The 20033-nt window shown below is 35.4% G+C and overlaps 1 protein-coding gene across 1 annotated transcript in view; it reads left to right on the top strand.

Moving 5' to 3' along the window:
* The window catches only part of Kcnj3 (potassium inwardly rectifying channel subfamily J member 3), a 165782-nt gene extending 153905 nt beyond the window's left edge, over positions 1-11877 (top strand). The window contains exon 3 of the mRNA XM_027420411.2: positions 11049-11877. Coding sequence (XP_027276212.1) covers positions 11049-11635 — 587 coding nt within the window. The 3' untranslated portion in view covers positions 11636-11877. The remainder of the gene's footprint in view (positions 1-11048) is intronic.
* The last annotated feature ends 8156 nt before the right edge of the window (positions 11878-20033 follow it).

The raw sequence follows: 20033 nt of genomic DNA, 5'->3' as shown, positions 1-20033 counted from the left end.
GAAACACATCAATAGAGGGAGCCACTATAGGTTTAAAGAGGAATTCGGCACTACGGAATTATACAGAGATCCAAAGGGATAACCCCACCTAGGACGCTAAGCAATAGTGGAGAGGCTACCTTAAATGCCTGTCCCCTATAATGAGAATGATGATTGCCTTATATGCCATCCTAGAGCCTTCATCCAGTAGCTGATGAAAGCAGAAGCAGAGATCCATAGCCAAGTACTGAGCCAAACTCCTGGAATTCAGTTTCAGAGAGGGAGGAGTGAGGAACAAAGGGGTCAAGACTATGGGGGAAAACCCACAAAACAGCTAAAACAGCTAACCTGAGCAAGTGGAAGCTCTTGAACCCCAGTCTGACAGCTGGGGAACCAACATAAGACCAAATCAGGCCCCCTGAATGTGGGTGTCAATTAGGAGCACTGGGCAGTCTTTGCCTCTGGCAGTGGAACCAGGATGTATCCATAGTGTATGAATGGACATTGGGATCCCATTTACCATGGAGGGATACTCTCTTAGCCTAGATACACAGGGAAGGGCCAAGGCCCTGCTCCAAATGACTGGACAGATTTTAATGAACCCTCATAGAAGGCTTCACCCTCCTTGGGGAGTGGATGAGGGATGGGATGGGGGGTCGTTGGGGAGTATGGGAGTATGGGAGGGAGAGGGAACTGGGATTGATATATAAAATAAGATTATTTCTAATTTAAATAAAATTTATATATAAAATTATCTCTTCCTAATAACCATCTTACGTCTATATTGTGTATGATTTCAAATTCTTGTAAGGAAAATATGACATCATCTAATATGACATATATTACCTTTCATGTTTATAATGATTGAATATAACCTATATGCAATACAACCTATATTTTGTTTGCCTGCTTCACTAAAAAGTATTAGAAGCTTTGGTATGGGCCAAGTTTGAGTTCACCTGAACAACAAATTATTTTATTTTCAATGTGTAGAAGTTAATCTACATTGCAATGTCACAGATGTTTTCTCCACTAATATTTGTCTCATACAATTTTGTTAGTGACTTTTAGTAGTATTAAAATAAGCTATAGATAAGTGGCTAGAAATCATTGAAAGTATTAACCACACCCCTAACACTTCTTACTTCATTCTTTCCTCCTTCCTTCTGGGGAATGGAATGTCTGACTCCTGGTTCATCATGGGAAACTAAGTAGATAATGTAGCTGAGGTCTCTCCTAGGAAGTTTCCTTCCTTCCTCCCTCCCTCCCTTCCTCCCTCCCTCCATTCCTTTCATCTTTTCTTTTGGTATTTCTTACATTTTCATTGTGTGTTTATTTATTTTGCATGTGAGACACACACACACATACACACACACACACACACACACACAGAGAGAGAGAGAGAGAGAGAGAGAGAGAGAGAGAGAGAGAGAGAGAGAGAACATGAATGCACACATGGCTTCCTCACAGGTCACAGGAAGCCAACAAGAGTCAGATTTTCCCTTCCATTATGTGTGTCTCAGAGCTGGAGCTCAGATGGTCAGGCTTGGTTGCAGGTGTCTTCACATGTTCCACTATTTCACTGGCCCTAAAAATCCTTGTGACATCTGAAATATGTGCATTGCCACAGGAAGTTACCAAATTCAAGGTGTGTCTTAAATTTAAATTCATCTAATGTGATTTTTACATGGTATTTCTCCACCCTGGTATATAAACTTATAAACATTGTCAATAAGGACTATTTCTAATACTGAAATTCAGTAGTAATTTTAAAGTGAACAAATGGAAGTTTAGATGGTTGATTTTACGATTCATTTTCATGACACTTTATAACTGAAACAGAAGAATGCATTGCAGAATGTAGATGCTCAGTGAATGAAGGAGTTCATTATTTATATTGTCAAGGCATTTATGGCTTCCTATGAGTGAGAAATGTTGAAACATATGAAGTCATGCATAAGTGAGGCAGTTTAACACATGTAAAGGCTACAAAGCTATATTATAAAAACTGGCAACGATGTGGTATAGTTAAATGCATTTGATTTATGCTTTGGATATGAGGAATTGTTGACATACTGATGAATGAAGTAGCATGTATGAACAGAAAGCAATAAGCAATATATTTATCCACTGCAAATTGGTGACTCGGTGTGTGTGTGTGTGTGTGTGTGTGTGTGTGTGTGTGTGAGTGTGTGTGTTCTATTGTCTTCATACTTCATATGAGGAAAGGAATATTTCTTCACAGACACTGAAGAATTACGTAATAATATACATAGACTTCTTCTGATATGACACATAGCTTTTTACTAAGGGTTAGTAATATTTTTGTGAAGTTTTTTATCATAAAAGTATTTCAAATTATCTGGAAGATATGCTAGATACATTTTGTTTCTTAATCTGTATGATCATTGTGTTGTTAGGTATGACACTAGAATACCTTTGAAGATAAACATTAATTTAAATTTTTTATGGTTTTTCAAGAGAGGATTTCTCTGTGGGTTTGAAGGCTGTCCTGTAACTAGCTGTTGTAGACCAGACTGCTCTCAAACTCACAGAGATCCTCCTGCCTCTGCCTCCCAAGTGCTGTAATTAAAGGCATGCACCACCACTGACCGGCTTTTTAAAATTTTAACTATATTTATTTGTATGCAATCTTGGGAAAAATTTCAACTGCATTTTTAAATTCAGAAGATATTTCAAAAGTTCTCCATCTGATTTTTGACAGGAATATATTTTCCCAAGTAATTACTTGCTAATGTCACCTAAAAGACAGCCTTCGTGTGTGTGTGTGAGTGTGTGAGTGTGTGTGTGTGTGTGTGTGTGTGTGTGTGTGTGTGTGTGTGTGTGTGTGTGTTGAGCTACACATTTTTTTCTTTTAAAAATAACCTTTCCTTAAATCAGTCTTCTATGTGTCATTCTCCTGTAGTAACTCGATTATGCTGTTGCTACACAATGGAAATATTTTGGAAACTGAATCTTGTTTTGTTAGGGAAAGAACAATGGCAGCCCTTGATTTGTTTTTATTTTATAATTGACCATGCAAGGAAGCATGTTTAATAGATACAAGCAAAAAATCCCCAAACAGGTAGGCTTACAAGAGAACATTTCCATTGTAGAATTTAGGGAAATGATAATCATATGAAAGTAATTTGTCATTTTGTAATGCTTCCCTAGGAAGTAAGATTAGGGAGATGGAGATGATGCCTTGGTCAGTGTCTCTGGGAAATAAATTGTAGTCAGGACAAGGAGTTCTGCTATAGTTAGGTTACATTTCTTTATGGAGAGGCAGGTGCATACTTTGGCTTGGTTTGCTATTAGTAAGTATGATAATATGTGCTTTTTAGATGACAGGGCAGTATGGGCACCATGGTATAACTCACATTACCAGAGTATATCAAGAATACAAGTTACTTCAGTTGATTTGATTCTAAAAAAATGTGATTATTAGAAAATATATTAATTATATCTAAACTGAACGTTAGAGGAAACTGCAATAACAGTATGATGAATAATTACTTCCAATTACCTGCCCTTTAATATTTAGTGGCTATGATGGTAGACCCATAAAAATTGGTCACACACACACACACACACACACACACACACACACACACACACAGAGAGAGAGAGAGAGAAAACTGCTTGGGGATTAGGTATTATTAGCCTTACTACTACCCACATTTTATAGCAGCTAAGGTTAATGTGGTTTAACTAACATGTCATTGGTCTTACAGGAGCAATCTGTGATTTATTGCCTACATTTCTGTTCTTTGATTTTAGCATTACCTTGTACTCCAGAGTGTTCAACACAGACTACCAGCACATTGCATGCTTTTCAATAGACATGAGCATCCACACTTAAAATCTGTTCTAGAAGCTCAACACTCATTGTTAAAAATCTTTTCCTTTTATTTTAATATCTTAGAAATCTAAAGCATATTTTTAAATTTGTTGCCAAATCATTTACAAATTTTATAACCTTGCAAATATAGTTTTTTCAGCTATAATTAAAAACAAATCTTTGACCTCACCTACACAAAACTAGCAAACTGACATCTGTGTACAAGTTGGAAGATCAAATGCTTGTAAAGAATAGAGCATAGTACAGAGTTGAATCATGCAACTCCTCTCCAACAGTCTGCTTTGGCAGACTATGTAGGGATTTAGAGATTTCAACTATTTGAACACTGCCCTTTCTGGAAACAACTTATCTGCACTTAATGGCCTTGCTGCATGTATCCCAGGAGAGCCTGATGCCAATAACCTCAGTGTTATTGAGAATTGGAGTACACAGTCTTTTTGTTTTATAATGAAGAGTTAAAATAGCATGAGTTTCTTTGGAAAGTTTATAGTTTAAATTTGGGTTCAGCTCAGAGCAGTGGAATAGAAAGCAAGAAGAGAATGCTGAGTGAGCCTGGCAGTTGTTCTTTACGGGGGATGGGGAAATTTAGGCACTTTAGGGAATAAACAGCAATAGACTTTATTCAATAATCTTGAAAGAAATATGCAAGATAGACTGGGGAGTTATTTGTGATATATGGCATGCACTGTATCAGCTTTAACTGCCAATTTAAAGAAAAGATAGAAAATTAGTATTTGAGAAAGAAAAAATAATGTTTTTTGTTAAATTTTCCAGCTTCGTATATTTTTATGAATGTGAAAATGAATTTATATTTATATAGCCTTCATTTGGAGATACTCCCTGAATAAAATGATCACTGAGTATCATGTAAGCTACTTATATACATCTTTTAATTGAATTGATCCTCACAACATCCTTTTGAGGAAGCATCAATTTAACAAATAATAAAAACAAAGATTCCAACAGTTTACTAGATTTTTCATCTTCCAGATTATACATTAATTAATGATTTGCTAAGATCCACTGTTTGATTTTTACATGGGTCTAACATCAAAACCCATGATTCATCTGCTGGCCTCTAGGGCTGATGTGACCTGATTCTTAGATACTAGGGTATCAGCTGTATTTATCATAGCATTGCAGCCATGTCTAAAAGTGGTCTTCTCCCTGCATTTTGTAATTTGACACAGATTGATAACCAGCAAAATTACTTCCTTAATCAATAACCATCTGCCTCCCCCTACACACATACACACTCACAGGTATATGGCAGATTTAAGTATGATCATATTCCAGCTCTTTGACTAAAGATTACATGAGAAAATAAGTAACTGATATGTGGTTTTCGACCTATTTGGACCTCTAGATGTCATTCTGTAATGATTTTTCTGCTTCTGGTGTTTTACAAAATCTGGTACTTTCCCTGAAGTATTGATTTAGTTAAATTTGCTTCAGAGTGCCAATGTGATGGTATAGAAAAAATGTTAAAGCTACACAACACAATGCCTGGGTGGTATTAAGTATGCTGTGTGTGATTAATACTGTCACTGGTAGCTTACCAATGATCACTTAAACAATAGCCAGAGGAACATAAGCTAAGAACTTTTACTGTGGCTAAAAGTAGTGGTATTTTGGGTTTATCATATATTTTCTATATGTCATACAATTTATGGCTACAGTAAATAAATATCTAATACTTTTGTGAATATTTTAAATTTAAAGGCAGTATCTCATGAAATGTTCCCAATGGCTCCAAGGTATAAGAACTAATAATATTTTAGTTTTTAAAGATTAGAGAAACTGAGAATCAACAAAACAAGGGTGGGTACCTTCCACAAGTAAGCATCCTAGGTTATAGTCCTGGGATGTGGATATGTTATTGAAGAGCCCATAAAATAAACTCTGCTCTGAGCTGAACCCAAATTTAAACTATAAACTTTCCAAAGAAACTCATGCTATTTTAACTCTTCATTATCACAGAGTTTGGGGTAAGAGTCATTCCTGGATCTGTACAAGGCTATTTTGGTGTTCACCTCCATGTTCACTTTCCTTGTGTCTCATTTCTGTCCTTGTCATATGAACTTGGTAGTTCCTGACCACTAACTTACAGTATTAGTATTCAATCCACAGACATTAACACTTGAATTTGAATTTTCCTTAGCTACATTTCTAATGCTCTAATACTCTGTTTTATTCCTTTTGATGACTACACCTTGCAACTTGATAGACAGCCAGTATAACATAGTCATTAAAAACATGGCTTTCCAGTCGAGTTTCTTCAGTTCAGGACCAATCATACCATGGTTTTGTGATCTACCTCTAATGTAGTCTTACTTCCAGAATTTGGGAAAGATGTAAAGGTACCTCAAGTATCTCAGTCTATCATGAGGTTTGGCATCATAGAAGAAGAACAACATTATTAAGGAGCTGAACAGGGGGAGCTTGCGATTTGTACAACTAACTAGCTATTAAATTTCCCTGAAGCCCTTTATGCTGCTCATAACTTTATGAACTACAGACAACAGGAACCTCTCATGGCTGGATGCAGAAGTTGAAAATATGTGTAGTGTTTGGTGATTTAGTGACTGTTCTCCTTTTGGTATAAAGATCATTTTTATCTCATGTGTTCCTGAAAATTTGTGATACTGTCTGAAGGGATGTAAAAAGTTTGATATATTGGTAATATAGAAAATCAATGTTCAAAGCTATTGGACATTCACAATTACTTTTTGCCAACTCATAAAGAATTAACATATTTACCTTTATAATTTAAATTTTCTCATTCAAAAAATTTTGCATTTTCCCTCTACCATCTTCTCTGAGATCCCTCAAACTTCACACCCACTAACTTCATGATCTTCACTCTCCCTCCCACTAACCACTCCTTTCCATCTCTCAGTATTTACCCAAATAGACAAACATCAAAACATGGACAGCACAGGGTCCTACAACTGCCCAAGAGACCATTTGAAAGTGATACCTGCTGGCAAAGGGTAAATCAGTTTTCTGCAAATGGAGTGTCACTAGGTACATCAACCACACACTATGGCAGTACCCATGACCAGGAGTAGGTAGCCCATAAAATAAACTCTATGTTTTTAGTTTTTTTATTTATTTTCTTTTTGACTATCTGACTATTTTGTTTTGTCATTCTTTCTCTTAAATACTTTTAAGTTAAATTACTCATATTCCTACCTTTTAGATTTTACTCCACATTTTGTGTTTCATAAACTTAGATACTCAATATGAACACTTGGCTTTCATTAAAGAGGCTTCCAGCAAGTGAATAAATAAACCTATTGTAACATCATATTAATGACACAAAGAAAATTGTTCAGCACATTACCTTCTCTTTTCCTGATCCTTCCATTCTTTTATTGGCTGTAAGATCACCTATAGACCATACAAGTCCATACCACATAGTTTTAAAATCTAGTCTCACCTTGGGATATTGCTAATTTGAAATTAAAAAGGATAATGATGAAGTTTTATTTATTTGACAACAGAAAAACTACCTACAACTCTTTTTCCTTACCTTTGACAATGAGCCAAGATGTAATTGAGAAACTACTTCTTTTTGAAATACGATCCCAAATTGGTGTCCACAAAAATAAAATGAAATCTCTAATTGAGAAGCTTTAAAGTAGTTATAATTAAATTTTCTAAGAATAACCATGCATTATAGCATCCTTCCTTTTAAAATACTCTATATTTTCATTACCTTTTCTATTTAAAACTATTTAAAAATAAACCTTGATTGAATTCATGACCAAAGATACCAGCTGAATTAAAGTAATTGCAGGTGAACACCATCATTCAAAGGGCACTATGTGATTGTACTTCTCAGCTGGCGAGATGTCTGTTTGCATGCTTTAACCAGATTCCAGACTGGAACAAATGTGATGAAAAATCAACACGCACTCATCCCTGTGGAAACTGGAGAAACAGCAGATGCTGCTGCTGGAAATAGCTGGGACTTCTGCATCTTTAGATGAAAAACATTTTGTGGAAAAAAAAAGATGTGTTTCATGCATTGACTCACAGATTAAAAGGGGTATATGCTATTGTTTCATGTGTTTTATTCTAGAAGCATTGTAAATTTAGAATGGTAAGTGCAATGCAGATAACATATTTGGTGTTTCCTATTGCCAATTGTTTATTTACCCTAGATCAAGGTCATGTATTCAACCTAATTCAATGTTCACTAGAATAACAGGTTTGGGAGCTTTTGAGGTGAAATTGGCAAAGCTTGATATTATCACGAGTTCTTAATTAAACTGTCAGACCATCACTAACTCAGTAATTGGTCATTGTTTCTACAAGCATAGAGAGGGCTTGTGTAAGTCACAAACAGGGGGCTGGGTATGCTTAAAAATGGTTTAAAAACATGACCTAGATCAAGACTTGCTGTGGAGATGGATTAGAGAGTGGGAGTAAGGGTCAGCAAAAATACAGGACCATAATGGTGACTATTTTATCAACATGCCCTAAACAAAATATAGATAAGCAAGCAATCAAAAAGGATATTCTACCATCCAGGTGGTCATCAGATATTTCAGTATATGCTCTAACTATTGGAAATAATTGCACAAAGCTCATGGCTGCAATTACTTTGAGACTTTTTAATGAATAATGGTATTTATAGAAATCTTAGGACAAATCTTCCAAGTGTTTCAGAACACTAACATCCTGAGTATGTGCCTTGACATACAGTTGTACTGAACCCTGATTGTGGTAAAAATCTAGAAAGAAAGTTGATTAGTTTTAAATTAAAAGAGGGTTTTAGGGCAAATACCACAAATTAACTATAAAATCCATAAATGATAGTTTTGTTGCATTTATTCATACAGAGAGATTTTGTAATTCAATACAAAATGGTTTAATTTGAGGAGACAAAGAGAATCCTAATATTATTTGCTCTATTATTTAGTATATAGAATATTTATTTCTTCTGGGTAGTTTGTCTTCAAATTTCTCAAATAAAAGTAAATGACTATGTCTGTAAAGTTCTTTTTTATCTTTTATGATGAAATGCAATGCAACATTTTCTTTAAAAATATTTAGTAGCGGTTTATAAATATGTTTAGAATACAAAATGATGTTCTGCTAGTGTGTTAAAATTCAGAAGTAACTTTTTTTAACTGGTTCAATAACCCTCCCACATGAATATATAGGGGGCTCTGCCTTGCATAGTATTTATTATAAATAGTGATTTTTGTCACACTCAGGCATGTATATTTTATTTTAGTCTTAAAGTGATTATTGGGTTTATACTCTTAACTGAAACATTAAAGTAGAAAAGAGAAGAGGGGGAAAGAGAGAGAGAGAGAGAGAGAGAGAGAGAGAGAGAGAGAGAGAGAGAGAATGAGAGAGACAATGAGAGGATGAGAGGAGAGATAGTAAAACCATGCTGACATTTTTTTCTGCAGCTTATTAAATCGGTATCCCTGTAAGTTCAAAAATGTAATGACTCTGAGCCCTGGGTTACCCTCTCTTTCTATTTGACAGAGCCTGTCTCCTTAACAAAACTGACTGTACAGAGGATAAAGAAGAAGAGCCATGACAGTAGCACAGTGTCTCACATGACATGGATATTTGTTTTCTGAATTAGAAAGTTTTAATCCCTTATGAAAGATGCCATGTAATGATAAGTATGGAGTACCTTGTGATATATAACTGACAATATACATTTTGCAAGATTTTGGAGGGAATCAATGAAAGATTTAACTTTTCTTCAATGTGGCATTTCAAACCACAAATCTTATTCTTAATTCTCTGAAAGTGTTGTTTGTGATTGCATTTCAGGTAGCAGAAGGGTACAACATCCTTTTATTCTTCATCTGCTGTTTTTTGTTTGTTTGTTTGTTTGTTTGTTTGTTTTTAGAGACTGGGTTTCTCTGTGACTTTGGAGGCTCTCCTGGAACTAGCTTTTGTAGACCACCAGGCTGGTCTGGAACTCACAGAGAGCCTTCTGCCTCTGCCTCCTGAGTGCTGGGATTAAAGGCATGCATCACCACTGTCCAGCCCTCTAGTGTGTTTTAAAACAACAGAAATTACCTGTATGATGTGAATAAGTGAAAGAAGGAAGATGGTTATTTTTCATTAGATAATACTTATTTCTTAAGGGAGAATTATTAGTTCTGTGACTTTACATTTTAATAGCCAGTTGGAGAAGTTTGGTAATGAAAGGAAATGGAAGCAAACATTTTACTTCTCACAGAAAATCATAATGTGATTTTTATAAAGCTGAGATTTGATGTGTGATTTTAAATTTTCACTTCAGTTTCAAAAGGTGGATATTCAGAGTTTGATTGACTACATAATAATTTAATGTAAATAAATTATATTGAAGAAAACAAAATTGTTATGTCAAAGTACCATGAGATACATTATATTTAAACAACATAATATGTAAGTAGCACAATTTTACAGCTGATATTTATCATGACCTCCAAAAGTTTTTAGAGTTGAAATGGAAATTGATACATTATAAGTAGCTATTTTACCATCAAAATTTTTACAATATTAACCAAAATTTATCCTGATCTTACAAATCTACAAAGGTACAACTACCACAATGACTTGCCATTATCCATCACAAAATTTCTGGTTTTGTTAATTTAACAAGTACTTTGGGGAGAGATGTTTAATGAACCTGTCTTGCCTTGCTTACTGTCGCTAATGAAGAGTAAAAAAAATAAACTTATTTATTAAGAGCTATATGATTTTTATGTTTATATATTTGATGTTTATTTCTTCCTCATAGCATGAAATTCTTGGTGTGTCCATACTTTACATTACAGGAAATGATTTTGAGATTCTAACTTCTTGCCTTTATACTCTGGCACAGGTTGCATCCAAAGCCAGTTATATTTGACCTATCACATTGCTTCTTAAATGACAGATATGATCATACCATTTCCCCTTCAGCATCTTCCTATAAATAGGAGTTCTAAAGTTATTTTATGGAGGTTTGAGACTTAGTTTGTGCCTAATGAAACATGAATCTTGTGAATCTGAGCATTTCCAGGACCTTATGCATTTCTGTGGGAGGAAAGTATATGTAAAACAGATTTAACACAGAGTAAAACTTCTATAGTCTTATACTGTGTACTCTACTTATATGAATCTGTGAGCAGAATGGATTCCTGCATTTTCTTCTGCTTCTCCTTTGCATAATTCATCAAAGCTTTCTTTCTGCTTGCAGGGATGACTTGTCAAGCTCGGACATCATACACTGAGGATGAAGTTCTTTGGGGTCATCGTTTTTTCCCCGTAATTTCTTTAGAAGAAGGTTTTTTTAAAGTTGATTACTCCCAGTTCCATGCAACATTTGAAGTCCCCACCCCTCCATACAGTGTGAAAGAGCAGGAGGAAATGCTTCTCATGTCCTCACCTTTAATAGCACCAGCCATAACAAACAGCAAAGAAAGACACAATTCAGTGGAGTGCTTAGACGGACTAGATGACATTAGCACAAAACTTCCATCAAAGCTACAGAAAATTACTGGGAGAGAAGACTTTCCCAAAAAACTCCTGAGGATGAGTTCTACAACTTCAGAAAAAGCCTATAGTTTGGGTGATTTGCCCATGAAACTCCAACGAATAAGTTCGGTTCCTGGCAACTCTGAGGAAAAACTGGTCTCTAAAACCACCAAGATGTTATCCGATCCCATGAGCCAGTCTGTGGCAGATTTGCCACCAAAGCTTCAAAAAATGGCTGGAGGACCTGCCAGGATGGAAGGGAATCTTCCAGCCAAACTAAGAAAAATGAACTCCGACCGCTTCACATAGCAAACACCTCTTTAGGCATTATTTAATGTTTTGATTTAGTATTAGTCCAATATTTGGCTTACAAGATAATCCTCCCTGGTAAACCTGAGAGACATATCCCAGTCCAGCAAGTACATTTGAGAACTCTTCATTCCAGTGTTGTTACTGTGCAGATCATGAGTTATGAAGGGAGGCCATCATAAGGAAGTTATTAGTGGGCATGTATTATCACATCAAGCATGCAATAATGTGCAAATTTTGCATTTAGTTTTATGGCATGATTTATATATGGCATATTTATATTGAATATTCTGGAAAAGATATATAAATATATATTTGAAGTGGAGATATTCTCCCCAAAATTTCTAATATATGTATTAAGCCAAACATGAGTGGATAGCTTTCAGGGCACTAAAATTACATACATATATACCAACACACATATGAACACACACATGCACATACACACATACATAACATACCCATACAAACATATATATCTAATAAAAATTGTGATGTTTTGTTCAAATTTGTATTTCTTGTGCATGTTTACTTTATTAGACTAGGAAGGCTGCTGGCATTGATTATGAATACCAAATATTTTAGCCTTAAATTATTTGTTATTTAAAAGTCTGATTTAATGTTTTCTGCTCTTAAGGTCATGGAATCTTTCAACTGTACTTTATCATGAAAGATTTTCAGAAGTTTGTGGTGTTCATGGCACCACAGAGACATCACTATTATGTATTTAATTCGTAAATTTTAGAATGTGCCAGGACCTGGTACACACCATTGAACTTTTCTTATGATTTTTAGAAGTTACTAGAACTGGGGTTGGGTAAATAAAAGTTTATTAATTCATCAATTAGTCTCTTCCTAGACTAACTAATGTCTTTAAGTTGGATTTGTACACGGTCTAATAAAAATAGGAGCTCGGAACAAATGCTGAAGCTTTTGAATAGTCAGTAGCCAGATTATATTTGAATATGTCAGAGTTTATGTGAAATTTACAGGGTAACGATCCCTGTTTCAAAATGAGTTGATTGCAAATCTTTTCTTCTTCTTCTCAAACTTTTGTCATCCATAAAAAAAAGCCTAGAGATCTTTCAGGAGATACAACAGCACAATGAAGCAGATGAAACACTCATGCTTAAATGTGTATGTCTAACAGAGACTTTTTATGCTGTTCTCTTGTCTATGGTAATTGTTGTGAAAGGACAGACTTTTCCCTTAGCGGGGCAATATAATTCCAGGCCTGTCAGTCATAATTTAGCACAGACCTGAGATAAATTAAAATCAAATGAATTGACAATGTTTGTATACTCAGGATAATTTGGTTCTGTTTTGGTGTTGAAGAATTCTTATATTGATGCCTTGGATCCCTGGCCTCCAAAATAAGATTAGTAGTATTGTTTTTCAACCCCCAATATCTGCCAGGAATCAAACTTGATCAATAGTACACTTTTAATATAGGGTTTAGAGTGAGGGGACTTTTTTCAAAAATGCTGAGGTACTTCTTGGGATAATAGCATATGTTTTTCTATATAATTTCTTTGGGGAGTTTCTTTGAAGTTTGCAATCCAGATTTGCCCAGAATTAACTCGCTTCTCATTAATATGTAAATCACCAATGGATGGTCTGAGCACACAGCATTCCTTATTGTTTAGTGATCCTGAGATAATTTTATTAGAGGCAAATTATTACATGAACAGGATATCATCCACTATATCTTCTGGCTACCTCTGTATCAACCAAATTTTGTAGGTGCAAACACATACCAGGGAATGATTATTGGAAAAATGATCAATTCTAGCATCCATCCACTGTGAATAGAGCAGTTGCCCTACCCCTTGATTACTAAATGTTCTTATTTGCCAGATGAAGATGATAAAATACTAGCAGACAGTAAAGGGGACCAGTGGGTATGGAATATGTGGCAGTGGAGGAAGCTGCATAGATCATTTAGTCCAACACCTTAAAACTATACAGAGCCATAATATTCTTTGGAGAGTCATTTTAATTTGTTTTTGGTATTGTGAAGAAGAACCAAAAACAAACTCTCTGGATTTATTCATTTAACAAAAATTGTTGCATGCCTTCTTTGTCCTAGGCATTGTATTTTTTCCGTTAATTTTTTTCTTTTTTACTTTAGTTCCTGGGGATTTAGATATTTACAATGTATTAGAAGGAGAGTGTGGAAGAGACAGAAGAAAAAGAGAGAGATAGTACCCAGTAGTCAACATTTCAAATATGAGAAAGAAAACAGGGTAGAAACAGAAATGGCTGTGAATTGATGAGTACATAGAAGGAGTCATATGGGTTGGCTAACATTAGGATTGGGATCTAGATGACAAAAAGAGCCACTATGGCCATAAAAAAACAATTTAAGAGAATAGTAAACCTTTACCTTTTCCGCATAAGTGTGGGAACAGTATGATTTCTGCATGTACTTGCAGTTTAATCTCAATTTCTAGGTTGATTATAGAATTCAGACTGCCCAGGAAAATTGCAGTTTATACTTGTCGTACTTATGTAATTACTAGTAGCCCTCTCTTTGATTCCTATTATGTCCTGATTTGGATGATATATGGTAAAGTTTTGTTGATGCTAACAAAATTATTTAGTCTAATATATTTGGAAAAATAAAGAATTGCTTTACTTCTCCTTTTCTGGATTTTCTTTCACAGACTATTTTGGGAAAACTCATTCTAATATCACCTCTTTTAGTCTCGAGAAATTCTTAGAAAATAAGTTGGATTTGCACATGACATAACTCTTAGGTTCAATACTAAGGCATTTTATTGAAAGCATAACGTACAAAGTAAACCTAACTATTTCCCTTTAAAGAAGTTGTAAGAGCTAATATCAAAAGAACTGAAAGTTAATTTATGTCAATATGCATTTCAGATTACCACCTTAGTGGTTATTGGGAAAGAAACATCTTACCAAATAATTGAACACAAATGTGTTCCTAGCATTTTGCAGTATATCTCTGGTTATAGTAAAAGATCTTATTCCATTTATCAAAATGTTAACATAATTATTTTAATAATGATTATCTTCATTTCAAGAACTCATTCATTGCAGCAATATATAAATATTCTTTGTAATCTATGTAAAATGAGCTCGAGGATGTTTTACCATCAATTACATTTAAATCTTATGATATTTTAAAAACCATTTATATGTAACTTTACATTTCATCAAAGATTTCTGTTGCCTCAGTTCTCAAAAGCCCTTTTGTCTGGAGGGGAAAGAATTATCTAAAGCATGATGTTTTTTCCAGAGTTATAATTGCAGCACAGCTGGCTTATGTTATATGTATCAAAACATTTCTGGTATTTCTTACTATGAAGAAAGTTCAGTTTGACTTCATAGTATGTATGTGTATTCTATTTTACAATTTATGCTTGAATTATTTTTGCATATTAAATTAGTATGAAACTTATTATATTTTCTAACATCCAATCTATAAATATTTCAGTGTACAGGGTTATTTGTGTTACAAACATATAAACTCATGTATATAGTACAGAGAGTTTAATTGAAAAATATCTTAAAACTTTGCAACACTGTTGAGCTTAATTTTCAGAACATCACCATTATTTCTTCAGTTTCCTAAAGTCAGTGAACCATACACCTTCATAGAGCTTATGCCTCTTATTTCTTAAAAGACAGTGATTTGATCCACTACAAGAGCTTGGTTAAAAAATACATTTATAGAGCCCCTTTATTGATGAGTTGTTTCAGCAACATGAAACATCTACTTACTAATGTTGATTTCTCAAGACCTGATACCATGGAAGAAGCTTCAAAAACAGTTTGTCCCATACTTAGTGTTTTTTAAATGGTGGTAAGTAAAGCAGGAAAAGTGCAGTTTTGTCCAAATAAATAATAAATTAATACATGTTTATGTTTCATAGATATAAATGTGTCATCAGGCTAAGACTAGGTGATTCATTTGAGATGTACTTCTTCCTGCTCCTGGAATCATTACAGAATTAATTTAATTAAAATTAAAATTAAAAATCTAAATTTCTCAGTGGTTAGGAGAGTTTACTGACCATGAGAAGAACTAGTATTGGTTTCCAGCACTGATATCAGGGTCTCACAACTGCTTATAATATAAATACCCGGAGATCTTTATCAGTTTTGTTGTTGTTATTGTTTGACACCATGATGAAGGAAGCTAAAGTAAAAATATTTCCTTTGGACTTATGGTTTCAGAGGGTTAGTGTCCATGATGGCAGGGCACAGGAATGTTGACAGGAACACTTGAGAGCTTACATCTTGATCTGCAACGGGGGAGTGGGGAGAAACTGCAATGTTGCTGTGAGTTTTTTAAACCCTTGAGCCGAACCTCCAGTGACACACCTCTTCCAACACGGCCACACCTGCCAGCCCTTCCTAAATAGTTTTACAATCTGGAAACCAAATATTCAAACAAATTTTGTTTTGGGAGCTATTCTCATTCAAACTATCACATTCCACTCCCTGGTTCCCAAAGGTTTGTGGGCATATCATAATGAAAAATGCATGTTATCCAACTTCAAAGATCCCTATACTTTAAAGTCTCAACAAGGTTTAAACATCTAAAGATCAATGTCTAAACTCTTCCCGAAACTCAAGGCAATCCCTCAGTTTTAAGCCCCTGTAGAAATTGAAATTCAAGTTACTGAATTCTAACATAAAATGACACAGAACATGCCATTCCCAAAAGAAGGGATGGGTACAGGATATGAAAACCTTAGGTATAAGGAAGACACAAACCAACAGATAACGTTCCAAATCTTATAGCTCCAGGTCTGAAGTGAAAGGACTTCGATAGTCTGTCTTTCTGTGTTTTCTGCCTGCAACATTCTTCTCTCTCTACAGATGGTTCTACTTCTTGTACACAACTCTCCTCAGCAGATGTTCATGGCTTTAATATCTCTAGCATCTACCAGAGCTTCAGGTAGTAGCTTCTCAGGATCTCCATTAAGGGACTCTGCTGACACAATCTGGCCTCAGTGCATCTACATCAACAAAGAGGAAGATTTCAGAAGTCCTTTTTATGTCTCTTTTATGACTTTGAAACCATACCCACATGGGTGACACTTTCAAGTTTGACTATCCACTTGAGGCAAACCCTAGAAACCTTGAATCTGATTCATGTCAGCTTTGATTTGCTGTTACTTTGCAGGAGCAGATAATTCCTCAGGCCTTTCCTTTTAACAAGTTTGAAGACTAGCCAGGTGGGTGGTTCCCTGAGAGCACTCCTCCCTTTATTCCATTGAAGATCAGGATTTACTTTGATCATTTCATCTTAACACAGCCTTGGTACCAACATTAAATTACCCGGTGATATTTTTCTCCTCAAACTGTACATGCTACATTTTTCTTTGTTCTATGTGTTCTTTTACATTATAGACATCTAAAAATGTTTAATAATAACCACATACAAGAATGACTATTAGGCTGTCTTTTAATCTCCTTTACTTTACAAATTAGTTCCTCACTTTTCAATTTAGCCTCAGTAGATTCTTAGGACACTGGCAAAGCCAACCATATTCTTTGTCAGATCATTACAAGAAAGACTCTAATCTATTTGCTAATATTGTTTCCCTCTGAAACTCTATGAGCAGAGTCTCCATCATCCACACTGCTCTCAGCCCTATTATCTTCAAACTCTTATAAGGATGGCCCATAAAACTCTGCTTACAGTACTCAAATGCTTTCCTAGTACCAAGTCCCCAAATCTTCCACACTCCTCCAACAAGCTTCATGGTCACACCTGAAATAGCCAGTATTAGAACTTGCCAGTACTAACTTCTGTTTTCTATTGCTGTTATAAGAAAATGTGACCAAGATCATTCATAAAAGGATACATTTGGATTGGGTTTACAGTTTCAGAAGGTTAGGGACCATGAATGTGGAACTTAGGTGTTTTTATCCAAATAGTTGAGAGCTCTCATTTTGTTTTTACTCTTTTTTGTAGTTTATTTTTTGTTTTTATATCCAAACCAATATTTACCCTCCCCTCTTCCCAATTCCCCTCTCCCACATCCCCTTTATCACTCTCTTATCTATTCCTCATCAATTGTTTCTCTTCAGAAACAGATGGCTTTTAGGCAGCCAAGATATATCAGGTTGCAATGAGACTAGGCTCCTCTTATATTAAGCCTAACTGAGGCAATACAGTAGGAGGAATTGACCCCCAAATCAGGTCAAGGTCAGAGATATCTTCTGCTCTCATTGTTAATTGTTAACATTCATTCTCAGGGGCTAGGTCAGCTACATTCAGGTACCCTAGTTGTTGATTAAGTCTCTGTGAACACCTATGAGCCCAGGTTAGTTGGTTCTGTGAGTTTTCTTATGGTGGCCATGAAAGGTCTGGCTCCTACAATCATTCCTCCTCCTCTTCAGCAGGATTACCTGAGCTCCATCTAATGCATAACTGTGGGTCTTTGCATTTGTTCCTATCAGTTGCTGGGTGAAGCTGCTCGGATGATGGGGTTGCCACCAATATATACTCTATGAGAATAGCAGAACATTAAGAATCATTTCATTGACTGTTTTTGCCAGTTGTGATTGTCTCTATTCTAGGTCTCTGGGATATCCTGCCTCCAGCCAGCTGGGGGCATCTCAAGGATGAGTTAGAAAGCTAGAACAGTAAAAAAAAATCCCAGGATGAACGTGAGCCCACTAAGACTCCTAGCAATGGGGACTATGGAGTCTGAACCAGTCATTCCTTGTAATCAGACCTGAATTCCAGTGGAGGTTTTGGGACATCAATCCCACCCCAACCCTTCAAACTACAATTTGCCCTGCATACAAGAAGAGCTGGGGTAAAGATGGCACAAAAACTTTGGGAGTGATGAACTAGTGACTGCCCAGCAGGAGACCTATACCTATTTTAATATTCAAGTATGAGGCAGAGAGAGAAAGACTAGGAGTTTCTCAAATCTTTTTAAATCTCATGGCCCACCCCCAGTGACACATTTATTCCAACAAGACCACACTCATTGGTACTTCTTAAACCATTCCACCAACTGGAGATCATTATTCAAAAATATGAGCCCACTGGGGTGGGTCTTATTCAAACTGCCACATAATCCAACACACTTTATAGCCAGTAGGCATCTGCACAATATGATGAACATAAAATCACATATATGTGAATGAAAAAACAAACAAACAAAAAATAAACTAAACTTCTTGAAACTAATCTTGTGGGTTCAGTGAGGTTTGTCTTTAGAAAATTATTATTATTATTATTATTTATACCTTGATATTGACTTTACCTATAAAATTTCTCTCTCTCTCTCTCTCTCTCTCTCTCTCTCTCACACACACACACACACACACACACACACACACACACACCTCTCATTCTGGAGAAGCACTGGTTCTAAGTTCACAGCTCTGTTTCATCATCCTGGATCCTGGTATTATAGGTGTGTACCATCACATCAAGTTGAAAGTTTCTTTGTTTCATTCTTTCCTTTCTTTCCATATATCTCTGGTCTACATTCCTACCACCTTTCTCTTACCTTGTGTGAGGATCAATGTGAGAGTCTTGGCAGACTGCCAAGCACTTGCCACTAAGCTACTTCTCCAGCCAAGTCCTCTGAAATCACAGTTGCTTCAAAAAGTATAGGATATGTATAATGAATGGATGGCCTAGAGAATATATGGTAGGACTAAATGTATTCGAATTATCAGAAAAATTCATCTATACTCCTGAATATGTCAGTTACTTAGATGTGATTGCAAAAATATTTTTGAGTCATTGGACAAGTAAATGTAAAATGTACTCCATTTACAGTTGAAAAAACTTGTTCACAGAATGTTTAGTGCATTTTTTTAAAAATTAAACACGAAGTGTAATACTTCAATGTATGTGGAATTTTTTGGTTAAGTGTTTGAACATTCCAGACAATAGCCATGCATTAACATATAATTTCAATGACTACATGCAGGGTTATAATTCTCCATGATATATACTCAGTGAGGCTCACTGTTTCCTTTGCCAGGATTATAAGAGCTAGTAAGTGGAACACAGCAGTAGATATCATCAGCATTATGCAGTATTTAGAAGAAAATTACAAATACAAATGAAAATACAGATGAAGGTAAAAGTTTTAAATGATGCAAAGATAATTTCATAAGGTGGTAAGGAATCACAGGTATAACAAAAATCAGGAATCGATTACATGCCTGTCATGGTGACATATGCCTTTAATCTTACCACTCCAGAGACTGAGGGTGGCAAAACTCATGAGTTCAAGGCCAACATCATCTCCAAAGTAAGTTTCAGGATGGTCAGAGCAGTTACAGGGAGAAAACTTGCTCCCCCAAACAGAGAAACAAATAAACAAAACAAAACAAAAATGAGGCTGGGGTGATAGCTCAGTGGTTAAGAACAGTGTACACTCTT

This window comes from Cricetulus griseus, chromosome 6, assembly GCF_003668045.3.
Source record: "Cricetulus griseus strain 17A/GY chromosome 6, alternate assembly CriGri-PICRH-1.0, whole genome shotgun sequence".
NCBI lineage: Eukaryota > Metazoa > Chordata > Mammalia > Rodentia > Cricetidae > Cricetulus > Cricetulus griseus.
The sequence above is the reverse complement of the archived record's forward strand: the minus strand, read 5'-3'. Positions and strand labels throughout refer to the sequence as shown.